Source organism: Crotalus tigris, unplaced genomic scaffold, assembly GCF_016545835.1.
Source record: "Crotalus tigris isolate CLP2741 ecotype Arizona unplaced genomic scaffold, ASM1654583v1 scf7180000017614.5298720, whole genome shotgun sequence".
Classification (NCBI taxonomy): Eukaryota; Metazoa; Chordata; class Lepidosauria; order Squamata; family Viperidae; genus Crotalus; species Crotalus tigris.
In genome coordinates, this window is record NW_024096513.1 from 406,681 (window position 1) to 432,442 (window position 25,762).

Below are 25,762 nucleotides of genomic sequence, written 5' to 3' on the forward strand. Positions count from 1 at the left end.
CTTAAGAAGATCCCTCTCTGTCTAGTATCATAATTCAATTTAAAAGAGTTTCTACAGCATATTAACTAGTTAAAATGAAGTGTCCTGCAACAAAACCTCTCCCTGTTCCTCATGAGAGGTATCAATCAGGTGATATTTTCATTGGGGGGATGCTCTCTCAGATATTGTATCTTTTAAGTGAAGTTAACTACATGGAACATCCCTTGCAGGAGATAAGTTTTGATCTTCCAGTGTAAGTTTTATTTCCAATTCAACATTTGTAATATAAAAATGGGTTTCAGCCACAGTTTATTCACAGTGTTGGAGGAATTACAATGATTAGATGGTAGTGATATAAAAGATACTCATAATTAACTCTGTAGATGGCATAGCTAGTAAGTTCATGGAGCTCCCATTCACAGTACGAAGGAAATTGCTTAGAAAGAGGACTCTGTTTACATCCTTTCCAGAATTCTGATTGTGTAATATTAGTTTTTGTATATAGTCATGGTTTAGATATCTGACCAAATTGGTTTATTATTCTGCTTCAAGCCTTTTCTAAGAAGCATATTACAATAAATGCAACATAGATTACACCACCACATGAATGTACAAGAAGGTGAATTTCAGAGGTAGATACAAATGTAAGGCATACAATTGGGCAGAGTGTCTGTATTTTATTTTAGAATGGAAATATATAGAGGGATTGAAAGAGAGTTCAATAAAACAAGCATTTGTTTTGCACAGTACAAAGGTGAAAATTACTAAAACTGCAATATATTTCTCTGTTGACAGCATGATCACCAAGTTCTACCAGCACCTGCTGGCCTTGGTTTTTTGTGTAAATGAGATCAATAAGGATACTCACCTTTTGCCCAACATCACCCTTGGATTCCATATTTATGACAGCTATTATGATGCAAGGATGGTCTATCGCAATATCTTGGATCTGCTCTCAAAAGTTGACCAGTTTGTTCCCAACTTCCAATGTGGGATGGAGAAAAATCTCATTGCTGTCATTGGGGGGATTGGCTACGATGTTTCCATGGACATGGCAGTTATCTTAAGCCTCTACAAAATTCCACAGGTAAAACATTCCAGTAAAGGAGAATATTTGTAGTTGAGGGTTGAAATAAGGCATCCTTGGTGCTCTCTGAGCTTGGTTGTTTTCTTGCAGAGGTTTTGTTACCCAAACTAGGTAAAATCATCAGTGCTAGTGATGTTGGTAGTTAGCTTGGGTAATGAAACCTCTGCAAGAAAACAACCAAGCTCCAGAAAGCACTAAAAAAAATCAGAGACAATTGGACATTTCTTAAACCCGCTATTTCCTCTTTTTCTTGGCATTCCCAAACTTGTTGTGGCAGAATTAGCAGCACATATCTGAATGAAAAATGAATTATTTACTACCCTCATATCTAAAGACATGAGTGGTCATTTTATTTCCTTTTGCTAACATTTTTTTTGTAAAAAAAATATTTTTAATTTTACATTACATTCATAAAAAATACTTCAGATAAAGAGTAAAATAAATTTATACACACAACTTTCGGTATTGCTCACCCATTTCCCCCCAAACCTTTTGCTAACATTTTAAAGACTATGCAGTGTGTAACATAACAGGCTGGCCAACTGCTTTATCTCTTGTCTTCTAGAGCTAGGCAGCAATCAAGCACAAAATGGTTGAGTGAATCCCTCTTTTTCTGTTGATACTTCTCCATGCTCTCACTTTAGTACTTATGTGACTATCCCAGTCAATTTCATGTCTTCCCTTCAGCTTTATTTACAATGAATTCTCTTTGGCCCTTCAACTGCACTAGAGGAGTCCAAAAATACATTTTTCATCTCCTCTGCTCAGGGTATCTGCATCAGAAATGTGTCCCTTATACAGCCTGACAGAAATAATAAGAGGGTATTTTATGAGTCTCTGGGATTATCTTAGTAGAGCTTTGTCTTCTATATTAATATAGTCAATTTTTGAACAATGGGCAGGCAAGTGACTGATTTTGGGGAAAATATGTAGACTGTCAAAAATAAGAAGCTCATTTTTCTTGAGCTCACATTGCTTCTGTGAAAAGAAGGTCATTAGAGGTTTTTAAAAAGAGATTGGACAACCATTTGTGAGAAATGGTATAGGGTTTTCTGCCTCAGGAGGAGAATTGGACTAGAAGATCTCAAAGGCCAAACCAGCTATTCCATTATTCTGTTACCTGCATATTTCTCCCAAATCTTCAAGAAACTGAACTGGAAAGGAGAAAAATATATATTCCGCATCTTAGTGATACAGAGAAAAGAATCCCATATACTGTTTAGATCAATAAGCATTGTACAAATATTAAATTAAATTAAATTAAATTAAATTAAAATACTCATGGAAAGAGATCTAATATGATTAAAATGTGTTTGAATATTAGTAGTTCGGGATGGTAGTTGGACTGTTGGTTTGATATACGAGCTTGAGGATTTGGTTGCAAACGTTTCATCTCCATTAGGGAGGCGGGTATCTTCAGTGCACTTTGAATTGTGCTGCACTGAAGATGTCCACCTCCTCCCGAATGGAGATAACATGTTTGCAGCCAAAGTGCCATACTCAGAGATCAAATCAAAAGTCCAGAGATCTAATATATTATGTATTATGACAAATTAAATCATACTGCTTATATGAGGGGAGCATGTAGAGATCATTATGTTAATTTCCTAAGGTCAGTGAAGTATATAAATATTCATTTATAAAGGTATTTCAAATGATGTTGGTAATGTAAATGTAAAGAAGGGACTTTTTATCATTTATGGTGGACATGTGATAAGGCAAAGAAATATTGCCTTATTCATATATTAATGCAGAAAATTCTTAAAGCGAACATAAAGATTCAACCAGAAACTTTCCTTCTGGGTCTAATGGAAAGAGAACTGGGAAAAAAATTGGAACTCTGATTTTATACATGGTGACAGCAGCAAGATTGCTCTATGCACAAAAGTGAAAGGATGCTTTGATTCCCACCGTGGACAATGGTAAAAAAAGCTAATGGAATTAGCAGAGTTGGCCAAATTTTTTGTGTTGACTTTCTTGCATAATTTTATTTATTTGCTTTTTTGTAGATTACATATGGCTCTTTTGTCCAGAAAAGAAGTATAAAACTCCTTCCTTTTACCGCATTGTCCCTAATGAAGCCCATCAAGGTTTGGGGATTATCCATGTGTTACAACATTTTGGATGGACTTGGGTTGGCCTCTTCATTGTAGATGATAACAGTGGGACACTTTTCCTACAAAGCTTGCAGTCCTTGTTTTCCAAGAATGGAATCTGTTCAGACTTCATTGAAAGAACTCCAAAACAAGCTTATATTTCCAACTATGAATATACATGGGAAACAGCTGAAAAATATAATCTACATATGGTGCAAGGAAAAGTCAAAGTCTTTATTGTTTATGGAGAAACAAGTTCATTTATTTGGTTGACCTTAATGGTAGAAACAGTCAGTAGTCTACCCGAAGAACTTACTCCTGGTGGGAAGGTGTGGATCATGACAGCTCAGATTGATTTTGCATTAATGAGCTTCCAGAAAGGATGGCGTTTGCAGAAATTCAGAGGAGCCATTTCTCTGACAGTTCAGTCCAATGAAGTTCAGGGGTTCCATACATTTCTTCAGGGGCTCCAGCCATTTGGGACAAGAGAAGATACTTTTCTCAAGGAGTTTTGGGAACAATCATTTGGGTGTCTTTTCACAAATTCCACTGGGACATTAACGGTCAATAAGATATGCACTGGAGAGGAAAAGATAGGGAGTCTTCCTGGCTCTTTTTTTGAAATGCCCATGGCTGCTCATAGTTACAGTATTTATAATGCCATGTACGCAGCAGCACATGCTTTACATAAAATCTATTCATCTCAATCGAAAAGGAAAGCAAAGATGGGTCACCAAGATACTAATCTTCAGAAACTAAAACCCTGGCAGGTAATTTATCTCCTATAGGATTAATTAAGTGGTACTAAGATATCAGAATAACAGAGTTGGAAGGGACTTTGGAGATCTTCTACTCTAACCTCCTGCTCAAGCAGGAAACCCTATACCATTTTAGACAAATAGTTGTCATGTCCTTTCTTAAAAGACTCTAGTGTTGGAGCCCCCATAACCACTGAATGCAAGCTGTTTCACTGGTTGATTGTTCTTGCTGTCAGGAAACTTCTTCTTAGTTCTAGGTTCATTCTGTCCTTGATTAGTTTCCATCCATTGCTTGTCTTGCCTTCAGTTGCTTTGGAGAATAGGTAGACTCTTTTTTCTTTGTGGCTGTCCCTCACATATTGGAACACTGCTATCATGTCACCCCTAATCATCAATATTAAGGATGAAATGATGTAACCTCCATAGGAACTGAAAATACTTTAATCCTATAGAAAACTCTGCTATAAGTTATGAATAGTGGATGTAGATTCACAATGCTTATTTATTATATTAATAATTTATTGGTTGTATATGGTGTCCTTTATTCAGAAGCTTTTCTTTATTCGAATCAGAAGCACCTTCAAATTATAGAGATATAACATTCAACACTGAGCAGGTACAATAGGTATAAAATGGGTCATAGAAACATAGCATGTGTAAAAAATATATAAAATAAATAGGATAAATGACATTCTCCCAGTGTCATGACACACTGACAATATTTTCTTTCGCCAGCGTGAAGTCATCCTCCACAGCTGTTGAAGGACATTATATGTAGCATAACATATGTGAGATGGGTTGTTCTTCTCCATATTCCCACAGATTATCTTCTACAGGGATGTCCCATTCTCTTAGATTGTCCTTTGAACTTCCTGTTTCGGCACACGGTCCCATTCAGAAGCTAAATGCAACATTATGTTCCTTCCTCCAATTTATCTTAACAACATTGCTCAAACTGACATGCAGAGGGATTAGCTCAGTCACCCAATGTGCTTCCAAAGGTTCAAGTAAATCAGGTCTTCCCAATCTTGTCCCAAAGTTTAACCATATAGGATCCTGACTTGTCTTCAAAAGTACCAATAGCTCTTTAGCAGATTACCTTTTATGGATCTATAGAATGTAGTGTGGGAATTTAGTCTGGTTTCTGAGAAATAAAAATGTGATCAACAATTAATTCATGTAAACATTAATACAGCTTACAATGTACAGAATATCAATAAAACAATAAAAAATATATAGGGCATTATACTATAAATCATTATTTTATTTTATTTTTTTTTAAAAAAAAAACCCTGCCACATAGAAAACCGAAGGTGACTAATGTTTTTCCCCTGCTTATAACTAGCTTCATCTATTTCTTCAAGACATTTCGTTCAATAATTCTGCCGCAGATACTGTCTTCCTGGATAAGCATGGAGAAATGCCAACTGGTCTTGAAATTACAAACTTGGTTGTCTTTCCAAACAACTCCTTCCGCGGGGTTAAAATTGGAAGGGTAAATCCTTACACTTCTGATGGGAGATATTTAACTGTAGATGAGGATAAAATGGTTTGGCACCAAGGATTTAACCAGGTGAAGTATAGTAGATTCCAGAGGTTCCTAAATTCTCATGTATCCTTATGTTCATTTTCAGAGACAGAAACAATTCTGGATATATCCATCCATAACAGAATAACAGATTGGAAGGAACATTAGAGGTCTTCTAGTCCAACCCCTTGCTCAAGCAGGAGATCCTATACCTTTGCAGACAAGTGGGTGTTTATTTTCTTCTTAAAAGCCTCCAGTGATGGAGCACCCACATCTTCTGAAAGCAACTTGTTTCACTGATTAATTGTTCTCACTCTCAGGACATTTCTCCTTAGTTCTAAGTTGCTTCTCTCCTCGATTAGTTTCCATCCATTCATGTCTTGCCTTCTGTGCTTTGTAAACTAGATTTATTTCTCCAAGAAATAAAAACCAGACCTGAAACTACATACCAGAAAGGGTCTCATAATACTACCAGTTTGTTGCTCGTGATTTATTAGATTCCATCAGGAATACCCTAGCCTTTTGTTATAAGGTAGAACAAGAAGCAATGAATCAAAACTAGTCAAGAAGAGAACCAAACAACCAACCTAGAACTAAGGAGAAATTTCCTTACAATTAGAACAATTAATCAGTGGAATAACTTGCCCCCAGAAGTTGTGGATGCTCCATCACTGGAGGTTTTGTTTGAAATGGTATAGGATCTCTTTCTTTGCCAGGGGTTTGGACTAGAAGACCTCAAAGGTCCATTCCAACTCTGTTATTCTGTTTGGTTAGTCTTTCCTATATCTATCTTCTTTCCTACCATTGACAGCAGAAGAGTAACTGAGTCCACATTTTTGTTTTATAGTTATACCTTATTTACTTTTATTTTATTTGGCACTTGGAATCATGTTTAGGAAGATAGAAAGCCATTGATGCAGTGATAAATTGATTAAAATACAACAAAATACAAGTTATGTAAAATTATGACTCTATGGATTTATCTGCTGCATTTCTTCCTAGGCATGTCGGCGCCATGGGTGTCTAGTTACCTATGATTTATACTGGTTTATCTCTTTTAATTCGTTAGAAGAAACCACAATTGCAGGGGAAAGAATATTACACTATAAAATTTTTGTGCTAGTAAATGAGGAATAGTTGTATCTCTATTTCCTTTTTTAGCTATATCTGCTCAGTCAATAGTAGCTGTCTGAAAATTGTAAAAATGAAATACTATTCTTCACCATTTGTCCAGTCCTGAAACCCTTTTTCTTTTTTGGTTAGATACGGCCCATTTCTGTATGTAACCCTGCCTGTCTGCCTGGTTATCGAAAAGAAAAGAACGAAGGAGAGAAATTTTGTTGTTACAGTTGTGTTCATTGCCCAGAAGGGAAGATTTCAAACCAGAAAGGTAAGAAATTTCTAAATATAGGTAGCCTCTCCATTCTACTCTTCCAAGGAAATGCCTACTTCATTTCAATGGTATTAATATGTAGGAAGGGGAGGGGAGAAGGGGAAAGTGTACTGGAGAAAACCAGCCAGGGTAAATATCTGTCTACAATTTGAGCACCACATTTCCAGCAGGTTATTGACAGGCTGGAGAAGTCTTAGAATAAAGATATAATGAGGATACAGGGACTTGAGGACGCCTTCTGAGAAGAGGGGATAGACTAGAAACCTGGATGAATTACAATTAATCCTCAACTTACAACCACAATTGAGCCCAAAATCTCTGTTGCTAAACAAAACATTTGTGAAGTGAGTTTTGCCCCATTTGCAACAATTCTTGCCACAGTGGGTACTGTAAGTGAATCAGTGAAGTTGTTAAGTTAGTAACATGGTTGTTAATTGAATCTGGGTTCCCCCACTGACTTTGCTTTTAAGAAGGTTGCAAAAGGGGATTGGGGGACACTCAACCATCAGAAATATGAGTCAGTCGCCAAGAGTCTGGATTCTGGTCACGTGACCATGGGGATACTCCAAAAGTCAGAAGTGTGAAAAAAGATAATAACTCACTTTTTTCAGTGCCATTGTAACTTTGAATGATCATTAAATGAACTGTTGTAGGACTACCTGTATAGCAAATGTTTGGGCCGATAAAGGACTGACCAATGGAGAAAGAAACCAGAAAATGTATGACTTCTTGTTATTTTCCTCAGATATGAATGACTGCTTCAAATGTCCAGAGGATCAATATCCAAGCAGACACCATGACCACTGCATTCTCAAAACTATGATTTTCCTATCTTATCAAGATCCTTTAGGGGCTTGTTTAGCATCTCTTGCTCTATTTTTTTCTCTCCTCACGCTTTTCTTGCTAGGAATTTTCATAAAGCACAAAGATACGCCGATTGTCAAAGCGAACAATAGAGAACTCACTTACACCCTCCTTGGGTTCCTCCTTCTTTGTTTTCTCTGCTCTTTTTTATTCATTGGACAACCTGGGACAATAACCTGCCTACTCCAGCAAGCAACGTTTGGCTTCATCTTCTCAGCAGTGGTATCCTGCCTCTTGGCCAAAAACATCACGGTTGTTGTGGCTTTCATGGCCACCAAACCAGGATCCAGCCTGAGAAAGTGGGTGGGGAAAAGATTGGCCAGAGGTATAATTCTTTCTTGCTCCCTTTTGCAAGCAGCTATCTGTGTAGTATGGTTGGCCATCTCTCCTCCTTTCCCAGATCTGGACCATAACACTCTAATCACTGAAATTATAGTCAAATGCAATGAAGGTTCTTCCAACATGTTTTATTTTGTCTTGGGTTACCTGGGCCTTTTGTCCATCATCAGTTTCATAGTGGCTTTCCAGACTAGGAAGTTGCCAGATAGCTTCAATGAAGCCAAGTTTATCAGCTTCAGCATGTTGATTTTTTGCGCTGTGTGGTTTTCTTTCATTCCAGCCTACTTGAGCATCAAAGGGAAGTATACAGTAGCTCTGGAGATCTTCTCCATTTTAGCTTCCACTTTTGGACTATTTGGTTGTATATTTTTCCCCAAATTTTATATTATTGTGCTGCGGCCTGAGTTGAATTCCAAGGAGAACTTAATAAAAATGAAGACTTAAACACCTTTCATTTGTGTCCCTTTATTTTGAAAGATTGGACTCTACAAGGAGATAATGTAGGTATCATGGTTGCCATTTTGCTAAGCTATACATTGCAAACTGACAGCCTGACATCAGTAACAGGGGGAGGGAGCAGTGGAGGTAGGGACACAGGGAAGGCACCAAAGATTTTCAAAACCAAGCAATACTGTCCCTTGAGAAGCATCAGTTATCTCAATGCCATACTAAAAGAATGTGGAATGGTCAGCACGCAAAGACAGGAACTGTTTCCCAAACAGGTTGTTAATACCCAGTTGGACATTGACTGATAACCAAGGGATTGGCAGGAAGCAAGGGAATGTTAACTGTATCTTTTGTGCACAAAAATCTCAGATCCAGCTTTGCCACTTCTGAAACCACTTTGGCTTTGGTGAAGTGTGCTTTTGGCTAGTCATGGGCTGGGAGTCTTTCTTTACTGGCTGACCAAGTTGGGACAGTTGACAGAAGGGCTGAATGCAGATGAGGAATGAAGGCAATTAACTGAAAAAAAGATGCTCATTCAAGAATGAGTATGATCAACCACCAAGAGCAATAAGGAATGTTCATAATGACTATTGCCTCATTTTTTTTCTATCTCTATCTCTCCATCCCTCCCAAACTCACCATTCATCTGAAAAAGCTATATGGAGTTCACAAATAGTGGTTTCATTTAACGGTGGTCAGAGTAGAAATATTTATATAGATTAATAAAGTCAGTTTAATAAACACAATAGAGTTATCCTTTCCTCCATCTATGCTAGTCACAGGACAACTATAATACACTTTCATCAGCACAAAATGTAGATTATTGTCACTTGAGATCACTTTACAGAGATTTGATAAATTCACAAAGGATACATGCAACAGTGGCTAATATTTCATGAAAATATCATTCAGCCAAATGAAAAAATTGTTCAAAACCATATCAGCTTAGCTCAAGTTGGGGCTTCCCTTAGAGCAGTGGTGCCGAACCTATGGCATGGGTACGAGAGGCGGCCCTCCGAGCCCTTTATGTGGGCACACGTGCCATTGCCCCAACCTTGCCTCCCCCTGCGACTCCCTCCTCTCCAGCGGCCCCCCTGAAGGAGAGTCGTCCTCGAGCATGGCCCACATGGAGCAGCGCAGACAAGGACATGGCAGCCACACAGAATAGAAAAGACTCTGCCCTCACACCCCATCATGCAGTTGATGCTGCAGGGGCACGGGCAGAGGGTGTGGCTGTCATAGCGCTGCTGGGCTGCCTAGGCAATCTGCGGCGGGCTGTGGAGGCAATGAGTGGTCCTGTGGGCAGGGGGGGGCAGGGAATGGGAGGGCAGAGCAGGGGCAGGGTGGAGTGGAGGCGGGGCCAGTTTTTGGGCACTCAGTCTCTAAAACTTTCACCTTCACTGCCTTAGAGAATATTCAGAAAATACAGTAGGTTCAAATTGCATCCCTCAGGCTCCTGACAACATAATACAAGTTTTGCAAAGGTCTCTAATTGGTTTCCAGATCCAATTTAAGGCACAATTCTGACCTATAATGCCCTCCATGAAATGGCATCCAGATAGGTATGGACAAGCTTTTCTGGCCAGATTTGGCTCTATCAATTAGATTAACCTAGTGAAAATTTGTTGACAATCCCTTATTCTAAAGAGGTTTGGAGAGTTTAGGTAAGGAGAGAATATTGCAGAACTAAAACTGTAGAATAGTTTTGTTGGCCTATGAAAACTGTTGAAAACCCAGATGTTTTGGAGAATCTTTTTGCATATTTGATTTGATTTGATCTTGTCATCTCTCCTATCTCAGATCCCACACATGACATGATCAGTTGCACATTCAGTTGCAAGAAACCTCAAAATCAAAGTGACAAGAGTTTCAGGAGCACAATAATGGTTCAACTGCAACAAGGGAAACAGACTAGCTGTGGCTTATAAATAGAATTCATGTGTCAACACTGCAAATACTGTATATTCTTGCTTTGAAAATATGCAGAACTGTCTGGTATTTTGGGGGTTAATACAGAGCAAAAGAAGGTGGGGGTAAAGCCCAGGAAAGAAAGAGGAAGGGAACCTTTGACCTTCACACTAATTGGATAATGTGATATAAGACAACTAATTTAGGGAGGGAACATGCTGATAATTTAACTGCTCAGAGGAAGAGAACTTAGATCTTAGCATAGACCCCATTAGGCCTGTGCCGACATTTTGAATCAATAAAAGACTTTTAGGGAAATCAATGCCTGGAAGTTCTTTGAAGTGTTTCATTAGCCGGAACGATAACAACAAGTTGGTGAGCCTAATCAATGCTTGGAAAACATCTGGTGTTTAACTAGTCAGTAGTCAGACCATTCTGCTTTTTTCCCCCATTACATAAACCCTACTCACATGAGGGACCATGTTAGGCAGAGCTGGATATAACCTAATATTCTGAGTGTATCATCTTTGTATTGCTGTAATGTTTTTATAGTTCTCTTGGATATGCTTTATATTGTATTTTTTCTATGTGAGCTGCTGAGAATTGTGATACAATATGATATGGGATAAATATCAACTGAAAACTATCTGTTTCTTAAGAGAATTCCTGAAGAAAATAATAATTTATCCATGAGTGATTTAGGGCCACCAGTAGAGAAATGATATGACCTCTTTAGAGCAAGGATGCTAGATAAGATGGGTATTTGGTCTCAACTAAAATGACTCTCTAATTAAAATTGTATCTCTAGTCAAAATGTATTGACTGTGAATATCATGCTTTTTGCAAAATACATGAATGTATATGTGAATGACAAATTACTCAGTCATTTTCCTTATTAAGTGTTCCCTGTTGTTTACTTTAGGTCTAAATACAATGATATAGCATTTAGGGAAAAAGATACAGCCTAGGAGCCCAGCACAAGAACATGAGATGGAGACGATCTCCACAGCCACCATGGCTTTTCCTCTAGTGCTTCCTCTAGAAGACCCACACACTACAGAAGGCCAACATGCTAAAGGTGATGAACTTGGCTTCATTAAAGCTGTCAGGCAGTTTACGAGCATGTAAAGCTACAATGAAGCTGGCAAGGGCCAAGAGACCCAGATAGCCCAGAATCTAGTAAAACATGGAGACTGATCCTTCATTACATGGTCTATATGGGTCGGACATGACTTCGCAACTTCCTTCCTTCCTTCCTCTGGATTCACCTTCAGTGACCATTGAATGAATAATAACAGATGAAGCAAGCTCCTGGGAAAAGCTCGGAATGAATTTTGTATATAGGTATCTCCCGTCTCTCCAATTTACTACTCGGATAGTCAAGGGACACTTCACCATCTCCAGAGATGATTCTCGCAGCCACCTTCATCTGCAAATGAACAGCCTGAACCCAGAGGATTCAACACTTTGTTACTGTGGAAGAGTCACAGTAAGAGGAAGTGACTATAAAACCAAGCAAAACCTTTTTTTTCTTCTAATAAACTCTCTTAGCATGCCTCCGCTGTAGAGTTTCCAGTGGATTAGCCTTCAAAGAAAAGTGACAGGAAATCTTCATCTCCTACAACTGAAGCTAATGAGGTCTATTATTAATATTTCAAATAATAATAATAATAATAATAAAGTTGGAAGGGACCTTGGAGGTCATCAAGTCCAACCCTCTACTCAGGTAGGTAACCCTATACCATTTTCAGACAAACTACATATTCACCTAAAGCCCTCTTTTCTTTGGGCCTCTCCAAAGTGACTTTGAGCAGTCACTCTGAGACTAGCCTATGAACAATTTTTATTTGGATAAGACAAGTAGAAATAGGAAGGACTACACATGCTGCTGTAAGCTCCTCAATGAAAATTTAGGAGTCAGAATTTAAATTTAATCAATCAACCAATCAACCAATGCAAACGCGTGTGCATGAGATCAGATTCCATAAAATAATTCATTGCATTAATTTCAGAAAAATGAAATGCATACAAAATGAGGCAGAGTTTCACCAAATGATATCTAGAGCATTGGAATGACACAAACAAAGTGCAAATATTTCTGACCAATCTTTATGATTGCAAATTGAAAACAGGGGTTGTTTTAAACTTTTAATTTATCTCTCTAAACAGTCTTACATTAAGCAGCTTTTTCCTTTCATCCTTGTCTGTTTAACAACACAATAAAATAAAGGTTAGAACAATACATATGTTTAGTTATCACGGGTCAACTGCTCTTTTATCCTGTAGCATATGCAAATATGTTGGCAGTTTTCTCTACAGCCTTGGCATATAGTTTCTCTGCCCCAGTTAGCATAAGCTGTTGTGCCTCTGATTCTTTTATCACTCTACAGCAGAGCAAAAATAGGGTAAAAAATGATTTGGTTTCTCCTCTGTTTCTCCATTCTCCAAGGTAATTTATGTTTGTTCAGCAGGAATGATGCATGATAACTTTGAATCTTCCAGAAACATTTTTTTACATAAATTATTTGTTCCAAGGATGCAATTGATCAAATTGGAGGAGTCTGGAGGGGCTGTGAGAAGACCTGGAGAATCTTTCCATCTGTCCTGCCAAGCCCTTGGATTCACCTTCAGCAGCTACTACATGGAGTGGGTGAGACAGGCTCCAGGGAAAGGACTGGAATGGGTGGCCCGCATAAGTACAGGATCATCTAGCACTTACTATTCAAATAATGTGAAGGGACGCTTCATCATCTCCAGAGATGATTCCAATAGTCTGTTGTATTTGCAAATGAACAACCTCAAGCCAGAAGACACAGCAGTTTATTACTGTGCAAGAGACACAGAGAAAGGAAGTGAATCTGAAGCCAAGCAAAAACTTTTTTCAGTTCCAGAAAATTCTGTGCTCTGCTACATTTCTTGGGTCTTAAAAAGATAACATAAGATAACATAACATACACTTAAGAGAGGGCTGTAAAGCATTATGAAGCAGTATATAAGGCCTAAGTGCTAGTGCTAGTGCCATTCAGGTTCTATGGATATAGTTATCAGGGGCCTCATTTTGCTATATTGTTTGTAAAACCAGATTCATTTCTATAGCATCCATGATCTTGCCATAAATTATTCTGTTCAACTGGCTATTAACCAGATACTCTGCTTAGTGATTGTAATAAAATAAGGAAGAAAGATCTTGACATCAAAAGTCTGAACACCAGGGGTCATAGATTTCAGTGAAAACAAATTATAACTTTATCAGAATTTCCTTCCTTCCTTCCTTCCTTCCTTCCTTCCTTCCTTCCTTCCTTCCTTCCTTCCTTCCTTCCTTCCATTTGTTTTCTGTTATTCAGTTGAGGCTCCAATAAAATTATGTAGCATTTAGAGAAAAAGCTGCATCTCAGTAATGCATTCTTTTCCATAAGATAGAGAAGACTGCATTACTGGTTACATAAGATAGAGAAGACTGCTGCGAGTCCCTTGGCAAGGAGAGAAGGGGAAAAAGAGGCATAAGAAATCTCTTCCCCAAGCCACTCATTCTTATTAATCCTTTGCTCAGTTATTTTCTCATATTTTTAGAGCCCCTCTATTTTAATGTACATAGTTTTATTATATTCCATCACCCTGCCAACAAAAGTGCGTATAGTCAAGGCTATGGTTTTCCCAGTTGCAATGTATGGCTGTGAACGTTGGACCATAAGAAAGGCTAAGCACAAAAGAATTCAGGCCTTTGAACTCTGGTGCTGGAGAAGACTCCTGCGAGTCCCTTGGACTGCAAGGTGTTCAAACTGGTCAGTCCTAGAAGAGATCAACACCGACTGCTCTTTAGAAGGCCACATCCTGAAGCTGAGATTCAAATACTTTGGCCACCTAATGAGAAGGAAGGACTCACTGGAGAAGAACCTGATGCTGGGAAAGATTGAGTGCAATAGAAGAAGGGGACGACGGAGAATGAGATGGCTGGATGGAGTCATTGAAGCAGTAGACATGAGCTTAAATGGACTCCAGAAAATGGTAGAGGACAGGAAGGCCTGGAGGAACATTGTCCATGGGTTCATGATGGGTCGGACATGACTTCACAACTAACAACAACAACAAGATGGAGAAGACCTCCATAGCCACTATGATTTTTTTCTTGGTACTTAGGTATACTTAGGTATACTTCTAATATACTTACAAAGAAAACTAACTGCCAAATGCCAACATTCTGAAATCACCTCTGCTCCTTCATGGCCAACAAGCAAGAATAAGATTTCAGAATATGTTCTTGAATAACCCTAACATCTACTCTTCTTTCTTCCTATCCATTTTCCCCTCTGTCACACATTCCTTCTATTTTACAAGCTGCCAGCTGTCTTTTCCTGATTTATTATTACTCCAATAAACATCTGAAGAACCAATCACAAATGATTTATAATGATAATGAAATGATACACTTGGTGACAAGAGATAATTACAGGGTTAAAAATGTATTTTCTTTATCAAACTGGGTGCTTGATGGTTATAAACTCTTCTGTGGATGCCATTTAATGTTACTGTGTTAGGAACAGTTTCTCCATTTTAACTATTAAGAATGTCATCTCTTTATTGTGTAGCTGTGAGATCAAATCTGTACAACATATTTAATATTTATGAGCTGATTTTCTAATAATTCTCTTGACATTCATGATGCTGACTTTAGTTAGATTGCAGCCCATGAGCAGAATAACAGAGTTGAAAGGGACCTGGGAGGTCCTCTAGTCCAACCTGCTGCTCAATCAGGTTGATCACAGGAGAATCTTCACTTAAGAAGATCCCTCTCTGTCTAGTATCATAATTCAATTTAAAAGAGTTTCTACAGCATATTAGCTAGTTAAAATGAAGTGTCCTGCAACAAAACCTCTCCCTGTTCCTCATGAGAGGTATCAATCGGGTGATATCTTCATTGGGGGGATGCTCTCTCAGATATTGTATCTTTTAAGTGAAGTTAACTACATGGAACATCCCTTGCAGGAGATAAGTTTTGATCTCCCAGTGTAAGTTTTATTTCCAATTCAACATTTGTAATATAAAAATGGGTTTCAGCCACAGTTTATTCACAGTGTTGGAGGAATTACAATGATTAGATGGTAGTGATATAAAAGATACTCATAATTAACTCTGTAGATGGCATGGCTAGTAAGTACATGGAGCTCCGATTCACAGTACGAAGAAAATGGCTTAGAAAGAGGACTCTGTTTACATCCTTTCCAGAATTCTGATTGTGTAATATTAGTTTTTGTATATAGTCATGGTTTAGATATCTGACCAAATTGGTTCATTATTCTGCTTCAAGCCTTTTCTAAGAAGCATATTACAATAAATACAATCATAGATTACACCACCACATGAATGTACAAGAAGGTGAATTTCAGAGGTAGATACAATTGTAAGGCATACAATTGGGCAGAGTGTCTGTATTTTATTTTAGAATGGAAATATAAAGAGGGATTGAAAGAGAGTTCAATAAAACCATGCTGTAAACAAGCTTGCTTGAAAAGATCAGGAAAGAATAGTAGAGTTAAGTTTTCTATTTTCCCATCCACTTCCTCATATTGGAACCTGGCTTTCTAAACACAAGAAATTAAAAATAAGTTTTTAGATTTGCTTATTTGCTTCTGAAAGACAGTGTGCACCTGAGAGAAATGCACTGGGTATTAGTATTGTGATGCTAACTTAGTGTTATTATTATTCCCCCCACTCCAGATCTGCTCTGAAATCACCTCTGCTCCTTCATGGCCAACAAGCAAGAATAAGATTTCAGAATATGTTCTTGAATGACCCCAACATCTACTCTTCTTTCTTCCTGTCCATTTTCCCCCTCTGTCACACATTCCTTCTATTTTACAAGCTGCCAGCTGTCTTTTCATGATTTATTATTACTCCAATAAACATCTGAAGAACCAATCAAAAATGATTTATAATGATAATGAAATGATACACTTGGTGACAAGAGATAATTACAGGGTTTAAAAATATATTTTCTTTATCAAACTGAGTGCTTGATACATGACCAAAACTGGTTATAAACTCTTCTGTGGATGCCATTTAATGTTACTGTGTTAGGAACAGTTTCTCCATTTTAACTATTAAGAATGTGAACTCTTAATTTTGTAACTGTGAGATCAAATCTGTACAACATATTTAATATTTATGAGCTGATTTTCTAATAATTCTCTTGACATTCATAATGCTGACTTTAGTTAGATTGCAGCCCAAGAGCAGAATAACAGTGTTGAAAGGGACCTGGGAGGTCCTCTAGTCCAACCTGCTGCTCAATCAGGTTGATCACAGGAGAATCTTCACTTAAGAAGATCCCTCTCTGTCTAGTATCATAATTCAATTTAAGAGTTTCTACAGCATATTAGCTAGTTAAAATGAAGTGTCCCGCAACAAAATCTCTCCCTGTTCCTCACGAGAAGTATCATTCAGGTGATATCTTCATAGGGGGGATGGTCTCTCAGATAATGTATATTTTAAATGAAGTTTACTACATGGAACATCCCTTGCAGGAGATAAGTTTTGATCTTCCAGTGTAAGTTTTATTTTCAATTCTACATTTGTAATATAAAAATGGGTTTCAGGCACAGTTTACTCACATTGTTGGAAGAATTACAATGATTAGATGGTAGTGATGTAAAAGATACTCATAATTAACTCTGTAGATGGCATGGCTAGTAAGTACATGGAGCTCCCATTCACAGTACGAAGAAAATGGCTTAGAAAGAGGACTCTGTTTACATCCTTTCCAGAATTCTGATTGTGTAATATTAGTTTTTGTATATAGTCATGGTTTAGATATCTGACCAAACTGGTTTATTATTCTGCTTCAAGCCTTTTCTAAGAAGCATATTACAATAAATACAATCATAGATTACACCATCACATGAATGTACAAGAAGGTGAATTTCAGAGGTAGATACAATTGTAAGGAAATATAAAAAGGGATTGAAAGAGAGTTCAATAAAACAAGCATTTGTTTTGCACAGTACAAAGGTGAAAATTACTAAAACTGCAATATATTTCTCTGTTGACAGCATGATCACCAAGTTCTACCAGCACCTGCTGTCCTTGGTTTTTTGTGTAAATGAGATCAATAAGGATACTCACCTTTTGCCCAACATCACCCTTGGATTCCATATTTATGACAGCTATTATGATGCAAGGATGGTCTATCGCAATATCTTGGATCTGCTCTCAAAAGCTGACCAGTTTGTTCCCAACTTCCAATGTGGGGTGGAGAAAAATCTCATAGCTGTCATTGGGGGGATTGGCTACGATGTTTCCTTGGACATGGCAGTTATCTTAAGCCTCTACAAAATTCCACAGGTAAAACATTCCAGTAAAGGAGAATATTTGTAGTTGAGGGTTGAAATAAGGCATCCTTGGTGCTCTCTGAGCTTGGTTGTTTTCTTGCAGAGGTTTTGTTACCCAAACTAGGTAACATCACCAGTGCTAGTGATGTTGGTATCTAGCTTGGGTAATGAAACCTCTGCAAGAAAACAACGAAGCTCAGAAAGCACTAAAAAAAATCAGAGACAATTGGACATTTCTTAAACCCACTATTTCCTCTTTTTCTTGGCATTCCCAAACTTGTTGTGGCAGAATTAGCAGCACATATCTGAATGAAAAAATGAATTATTTACTACCCTCATATCTAAAGAGATGAGTGGTCATTTTATTTCCTTTGCTAACATTTTAAAGACTGTTTTTTTGTAAAAAAAAAAATATTTTCAATTTTACATTACATTCATAAAAAAATACTTCAGATAAAGAGTAAAATAAATTTATACACACAACTTTGGTATTGCTCACCCATTTCCCCCCAAACCTTTTGCTAACATTTTAAAGACTATGCAGTGTGTAACATAACAGGTTGGCCAACTGCTTTATCTCTTGTCTTCTAGGGCTAGGCAGCAATCAAGCACAAAATGGTTGAGTGAATCCCTCTTTTTCTGTTGATACTTCTCCATGCTCTCACTTTAGTACTTATGTGACTATCCCAGTCACTTTCATGTCTTCCCTTCAGCTTTATTTACAATGAATTCTCTTTGGCCCTTCAACTGCACTAGAGGAGTCCAAAAATACATTTTTCATCTCCTCTGCTCAGGGTATCTGCATCAGAAATGTGTCCCTTATACAGCCTGACAGAAATAACAAGAGGGTATTTTATGAGTCTCTGGGATTATCTTAGTAGAGCTTTGTCTTCTTTGTTAATATAGTCAATTTTTGAACAATGGGCAGGCAAGTGACTGATATTGGGGAAAATATGTAGACTGTCAAAAATAAGAAGCTCATTTTTCTTGAGCTCACATTGCTTCGGTGAAAAGAAGGTCATTAGAGGTTTTTAAAAAGAGATTGGGCAACCATTTGTGAGAAATGGTATAGGATTTTCTGCCTCAGGAGGAGAATTGGACTAGAAGATCTCAAAGGCCAAACCAGTTATTCCATTATTCTGTTACCTGCATATTTCCTCCCAAATCTTCAAGAAACTGAACTGGAAAGGAGAAAAATATATATTCCGCATCTTAGTGATACAGAGAAAAGAATAGCATATACTGTTTAGATCAATCAGCATTGTACAAATATTAAATTAAATTAAATTAAATTACTCATGAAAAGAGATCTAATATGATTGAAATGTGTTTGAATATTAGTAGCTCGGAATGGTAGTTGGGCTGTTAGTTTGATATACGCGCTTGAGGATTTGGTTGCAAACGTTTCATCTCCATTCGGGGAGGCGGGCATCTTCAGTGCACTTTGAATTGTGCTGCACTGAAGATGTCCACCTCCTCCCGAATGGAGATAAAATGTTTGCAGCCAAAGTGCCATACTCAGAGATCAAATCAAAAGTCCAGAGATCTAATATATTATGTATTATGACAAACTAAATCATACTGCTTATATGAGGGGAGCATGTAGAGATCATTATGTTAATTTCCTAAGGTCAGTGAAGTATATAAATATTCATTTATAAAGGTATTTCAAATGATGTTGGTAATGTAAATGTAAAGAAGGGACTTTTTATCATTTATGGTGGACATGTGATAAGGCAAAGAAATATTGCCTTATTCATATATTAATGCAGAAAATTCTTAAAGCGAACATAAAGATTCAACCAGAAACTTTCCTTCTGGGTCTAATGGAAAGAGAACTGGGAAAAAAATTGGAACTCTGATTTTATACATGGTGACAGCAGCAAGATTGCTCTATGCACAAAAGTAGAAGGATGCTTTGATTCCCACCGTGGACAATGGTAAAAAAAGCTAATGGAATTAGCAGAGTTGGCCAAATTTTTTGTGTTGACTTTCTTGCATAATTTTATTTATTTGCTTTTTTGTAGATTACATATGGCTCTTTTGTCCAAGAAAAGAAGTATAAAACTCCTTCCTTTTACCGCATTGTCCCTAATGAAGCCCATCAAGGTTTGGGGATTATCCATGTGTTACAACATTTTGGATGGACTTGGATTGGCCTCTTCATTGTAGATGATAACAGTGGGACACTTTTCCTACAAAGCTTGCAGTCCTTGTTTTCCAAGAATGGAATCTGTTCAGACTTCATTGAAAGAACTCCAAAACAAGCTTATATTCCCAACTATGAAGATACATGGGAAACAGCTGAAAAATATAATCTACATATGATGCAAGGAAAAGCCAAAGTCTTTATTGTTTATGGAGAAACAAGTTCATTTATTTGGTTGACCTTAATGATAGAAACAGTCAGTAGTCTACCCGAAGAACTTACTCCTGGTGGGAAGGTGTGGATCATGACAGCTCAGATTGATTTTGCATTAATGAGCTTCCAGAAAGGATGGCGTTTGCAGAAATTCAGAGGAGCCATTTCTCTGACAGTTCAGTCCAATGAAGTTCAGGGGTTCCATACATTTCTTCAGGGGCTCCAGCCATTTGGGACAAGAGAAGATACTTTTCTCAAGGAGTTTTGGGAACAATCATTTGGGTGTCTTTTCACAAATTCCACTGGGACATTAACGGTCAATAAGATATGCACTGGAGAGGAAAAGATAGAGAGTCTTCCTGGTTCTTTTTTTGAAATGCCCATGGCTGCTCATAGTTACAGTATTTATAATGCCATGTATGCAGCAGCACATGCTTTACATAAAATCTATTCATCTCAATTGAAAAGGGAAGCAAAGATGGGTCACCAAAATATTAATCTTCAGAAACTAAAACCCTGGCAGGTAATTTATCTCCTATTGGATTAATTAAGTGAAACTAAGATATCAGAACAACAGAGTTGGAAGGGACTTTGGAGATCTTCTTGTTTAACCTCCTGCTCAAGCAGGAAACCCTATACCATTTTAGACAAATAGTTGTCAAGTACTTTATCTAAAGGCTCTAGTGTTGGAGCCCCCATAACCACTGAAGGCAAGCTGTTTCACTGGTTGATTGTTCTTGCTGTCAGGAAACTTCTTCTTAGTTCTAGGTTCATTCTGTCCTTGATTAGTTTCCATCCATTGCTTGTCTTGCCTTCAGTTGCTTTGGAGAATAGGTTGACGCTTTGTTCTTTGTGGTTGTTCCTGACATATTGGAACACTGCTATCATATCACCCCTAATCATCCATATCAAAGATGAAATGATGTAACCTCCATAGAAACTGAAAATATGTTATTCCTATAGAAATCTGCTATAAGTTATGAATAGTGGATGTAGATTCACAATGCTTATTTATCATATTAATAATTTATTGGTTGTATATAGTGTCCTTTATTCAAAAGCTTTTCTTTATTCGTATCAGAAGCACCTTCAAATTATAGACATATAACATTCAACACTGAGCAAGTAAAAATAGGTATAAAATGGGTCATAGAAACATAGCATGTGTAAAAATATATATAAAATAAATAGGATAAATGACATTCTCCTAGTGTCAGGCCACATTGACAATATTTTCTTTCGCCAGCGTGAAGTCATCCTCCACAGCTGTTGAAGGACATTATATCTAGCATAACATATGTGAGATGGGTTGTTCTTCTCCATATTCGCACAGAGTATCTTCTACAGGGATGTCCCATTCTCTTAGATTGTCCTTTGAACTTCCTGTTTCGGCACACGGTCCCATTCAGAAGCTAAATGCAACATAATGTTTCCTCCTCCAATTTATCTTAACAACATTGCTCAAACTGACATGCAGAGGGATTAGCTCAGTCACCCAATGTGCTTCCAAAGGTTCAAGTAAATCAGGTCTTCCCAATCTTGTCCCAAAGTTTAACCATATAGGATCCTGACTTGTCTTCAAAAGTACCAATAGCTCTTTAGCAGATTACCTTTTATGGATCTATAGAATATAGTGTGGGAATGTAGTCTGGTTTCTGAGAAATAAAAATGTGATCCACAATTAATTCATGTAAACATTAATACAACTTACAATGTACAGAATATCAATAAAACAATAAAAAATATATAGGGCATTATACTATACATCATTTAAAAAAAAACCCTGCCACATAGAAAACCGAAGGTGACTAATGTTTTTCCCCTGCTTATAACTAGCTTCATCTATTTCTTCAAGACATTTCATTCAATAATTCTGCTGCAGATACTGTCTTTCTGGATAAGCATGGAGAAATGCCAACTGGTCTTGAAATTACGAACTTGGTTGTCTTTCCAAACAACTCCTTCTGCAGGGTTAAAATTGGAAGGGTAAATCCTTACACTTCTGATGGGAGATATTTAACTGTAGATGAGGATAAAATTGTTTGGCACCAAGGATTTAACCAGGTGAAGTATAGTAGATTCCAGATGTTCCTAAATTCTCATGTATCCTTATGTTCATTTTCAGAGACAGAAACAATTCTGAATATATCCACCCATAACAGAATAACAGATTGGAAGGAACATTAGAGGTCTTCTAGTCCAACCCCTTGCTCAAGCAGGAGATCCTATACCATTGCAGATGTTTAGTTTCTTCTTAAAATCCTCCAGTGAAGGAGCACCCACAACTTCTGAAAGCAACTTGTTTCACTGATTAATTGTTCTCACTCTCAGGAAATTTCTCCTTAGTTCTAAGCTGCTTCTCTCCTCAATTAGTTTCCATCCATTCATGTCTTGCCTTCTGTGCTTTGTAAAATAGGATTTTTTTTCTCCAAGAAATAAAAACCAGACCTGAAACGATATACAGAAAGGATCTCATAATACTATCAATTTGTTGCTACTGATTTATTAGATTCCACCAGGAATACCCTAGCCTTTTATTATAAGGTAGAACAAGAAGCAATGAATCAAACCTAGTCAAGAAGAGAACCAAACAACCAACCTAGAACTAAGGAGAAATTTCCTTACAATTAGAACAATTAATCAGTGGAACAACTTGCCCCCAGACGTTGTGGGTGCTCCATCACTGGAGGTTTTGTTTGAAATGGTATAGGATCTCTTGCTTGACCAGGGGTTTGGACTAGAAGACCTCAAAGGTCCATTCCAACTCTGTTATTCTGTTTGGTTAGTCTTTCCTATATCTATCTTCTTTCCTACCACTGACAGCAGAAGAGTAACTGAGTCCACATTTTTGTTTTATAGTTATACCTCATTTACTTTTATTTTATTGGGCACTTGGAATCATGTTTAGGAAGATAGAGAGCCATTGATGCAATTGTAAATTGATTAAAATACAAAAAAAAGTTATGTAAAGTTATGACTTTATGGTTTTATCTGCTGCATTTCTTCCTAGGCATGTCAGCTCCATTGATGTCTAGTTACCTATGATTTATACTGGTTTATCTCTTTTAATTCATTAGAAGAAACCACAATTGCAGGGGGAAGAATACTACACTATAAAATTTTTGTGCTACTAAATGAGGAATAGTTGTATCTCTATTTCCTTTTTTAGCTATATTTCCTCAGTCAATAGTAGCTGTCTGAAAATTGTATCACAGAGCTACTGAATAACTTAAAAATGAAATACTATTCTTCACCATTTGTCCAGTCCTGAAACCCTTTTTCTTTCTATGGTTAGATATGGCCCATTTCTGTATGTAACCCTTCCTGTCTGCCTGGTTATCGAAAAGAAAAGAAAGAAGGAGAGAAATTTTGTTGTTACAATTGTGTTCATTGCCCAGAAGGGAAGATTTCAAACCAGAAAGGTAGGAAATTTTTAAAAATAAGTTGCCTCTCCATTCTACTCTTCCAAGGAAATGCCTACTTCATTTCAACGCTGCTCTTAATATATAGGAAGGGGAGGGGAGAAGGGGAAAGAGTACTGAAGAAAACCAGCCAGGGGAAATTTCTGTGTACAATTTGAGCACCACATTTCCAGTAGGTTATTGACAGGCTGGAGAAGTCTCAGAATAAAGATATAAAGAGGACACAGGGACTTGAGGACGCCTTCTGAGAAGAGGGGATAGACTAGAAACCTGGATGAATTACGATTAATCCTCAACTTACAACCACAATTGAGCCCAAAATCTCTGTTGCTAAGCAAAACATTTGTGAAGTGAGTTTTGCCCCATTTACAACAATTCTTGCCACAGTGGGTACTGTAAGTGAATCAGTGAAGTTGTTAAGTTTGTAACATGGTGGTTAAGTGAATCTGGGTTCCCCCACTGACTTTGCTCTTCAGAAGGTCGCAAAAGGGGATTGGGGGACACTCAACCATCAGAAATATGAGTCAGTTGCCAAGAGTCTGGATTTTGGTCACGTGACCATGAGGATATTCCAAAAGTCATAAGTGTGAAAAAAGATAATAACTCACTTTTTTCAGTGCCATTGTAACTTTGAATGATCATTAAATGAACTGTTGTAGGACTACCTGTATAGCAAATGTTTGGGCCGATAAAGGATTGACCAATGGAGAAAGAAGCCAGAAAATGTATGATTTATTGTTATTTTCCTCAGATATGAATGACTGCTTCAAATGTTCAGAGGATCAATATCCAAGCAGACACCATGACCACTGCATTCTCAAAACTATCATTTTCCTATCTTATCAAGATCCTTTAGGGGCTTGTTTAGCATCTCTTGCTCTATTTTTTTCTCTACTCACGCTTTTCTTGCTAGGAATTTTCATAAAGCACAGAGATACGCCGATTGTCAAAGCGAACAATAGAGAACTCACTTATGCCCTCCTTGGGTTCCTCCTTCTTTGTTTTCTCTGCTCTTTTTTATTCATTGGACAACCTGGGACAATAACCTGCCTACTCCAGCAAGCAACTTTTGGCTTCATCTTCTCAGCAGTGGTATCCTGCCTCTTGGCCAAAAACATCACTGTTGTTGTGCCTTGCATGGCCACCAAACCAGGGTCCAGCCTGAGAAAGTGGGTGGGGAAAAGATTGGCCAGAGGTATAATTCTTTCTTGCTCCCTTTTGCAAGCAGCTATCTGTATAGTATGGTTGGCCATCTCTCCTCCTTTCCCAGATCTGGACCATAACACTCTAATCACTGAAATTATAGTCAAATGCAATGAAGGTTCTTCCAACATGTTTTATTTTGTCTTGGGTTACCTGGGCCTTTTGTCCATCATTAGTTTCATAGTTGCTTTCCAGACTAGGAAGTTGCCAGATAGCTTCAATGAAGCCAAGTTTATCACCTTCAGCATGTTGATTTTTTGCGCTGTTTGGTTTTCTTTCATTCCAGCCTACTTGAGCATAAAAGGGAAGTATACAGTAGCTCTGGAGATCTTCTCCATTTTAGCTTCCACTTTTGGACTACTTGGTTGTATATTTTTCCCCAAATTTTATAATATTGTGCTGCAGCCTGAGTTGAATTCCAAGGAGAACTTAATAAAAATGAAGACTTAAACACCTTTCATTTGTGTCCCTTTATTTTGAAAGATTGGACTCTACAAGAAGATAATGTAGGTATCATGGTTGCCATTTTGCTAAGCTATACATTGAAAACTGACAGCCTGACATCAGTAACAGGGGGAGGGAGCAGTGGAGGTAGGGACACAGGGAAGGCACCAAAGATTTTCAAAACCAAGCCATACTGTCTCTTGAGAAGCATCAGCTGTCTCAATGCCATACTAAAAGAATGTGGAATGGTCAGCACGCAAAGACAGGAACTGTTTCCCAAACAGTTTGTTAACACCCAGTTGGACATTGACTGATAACCAAGGGATTGGCAGGAAGCACGGGACTGTTAACTGTATCTTTTGTGCACAAAAATCTCAGATCCAGCTTTGTCACTTCTGAAACCACTTTGGCTTTGGTGAAGTGTGCTTTTGGCTAGCCATGGGCTGGGAGTCTTTCTTTACTGGCTGACCAACTTGGGACAGTTGGGCTGAATGCAGATGAGGAATGAAGGCAATTAACTGAAAAAAAGATGCTCATTCAACAGTGAGTATGATCAACCACCAAGAGCAATAAGGAATGTTCATAATGACTATTGCCTCATTTTTTT

At 37.7% G+C, this 25,762-nt stretch overlaps 2 protein-coding genes across 2 annotated transcripts; both read left to right on the plus strand.

Annotated features, from left to right (window-relative positions):
- Positions 1 to 74: 74 nt before the first annotated feature.
- On the plus strand, positions 75 to 8,488 carry LOC120300504 (vomeronasal type-2 receptor 26-like). Its single transcript, XM_039326655.1, has 7 exons — positions 75 to 232; positions 775 to 1,066; positions 1,947 to 1,968; positions 3,076 to 3,932; positions 5,266 to 5,415; positions 6,712 to 6,838; positions 7,587 to 8,488. The coding sequence occupies exons 1-7, from the start codon at positions 75 to 77 to the stop codon at positions 8,486 to 8,488; spliced, it is 2,508 nt and encodes an 835-aa protein (XP_039182589.1).
- A 15,773-nt stretch (positions 8,489 to 24,261) lies between these two features.
- Positions 24,262 to 25,161, plus strand: LOC120300510 (vomeronasal type-2 receptor 26-like). Its single transcript, XM_039326668.1, has one exon. The coding sequence runs from the start codon at positions 24,262 to 24,264 to the stop codon at positions 25,159 to 25,161; it is 900 nt and encodes a 299-aa protein (XP_039182602.1).
- Positions 25,162 to 25,762: the final 601 nt, after the last annotated feature.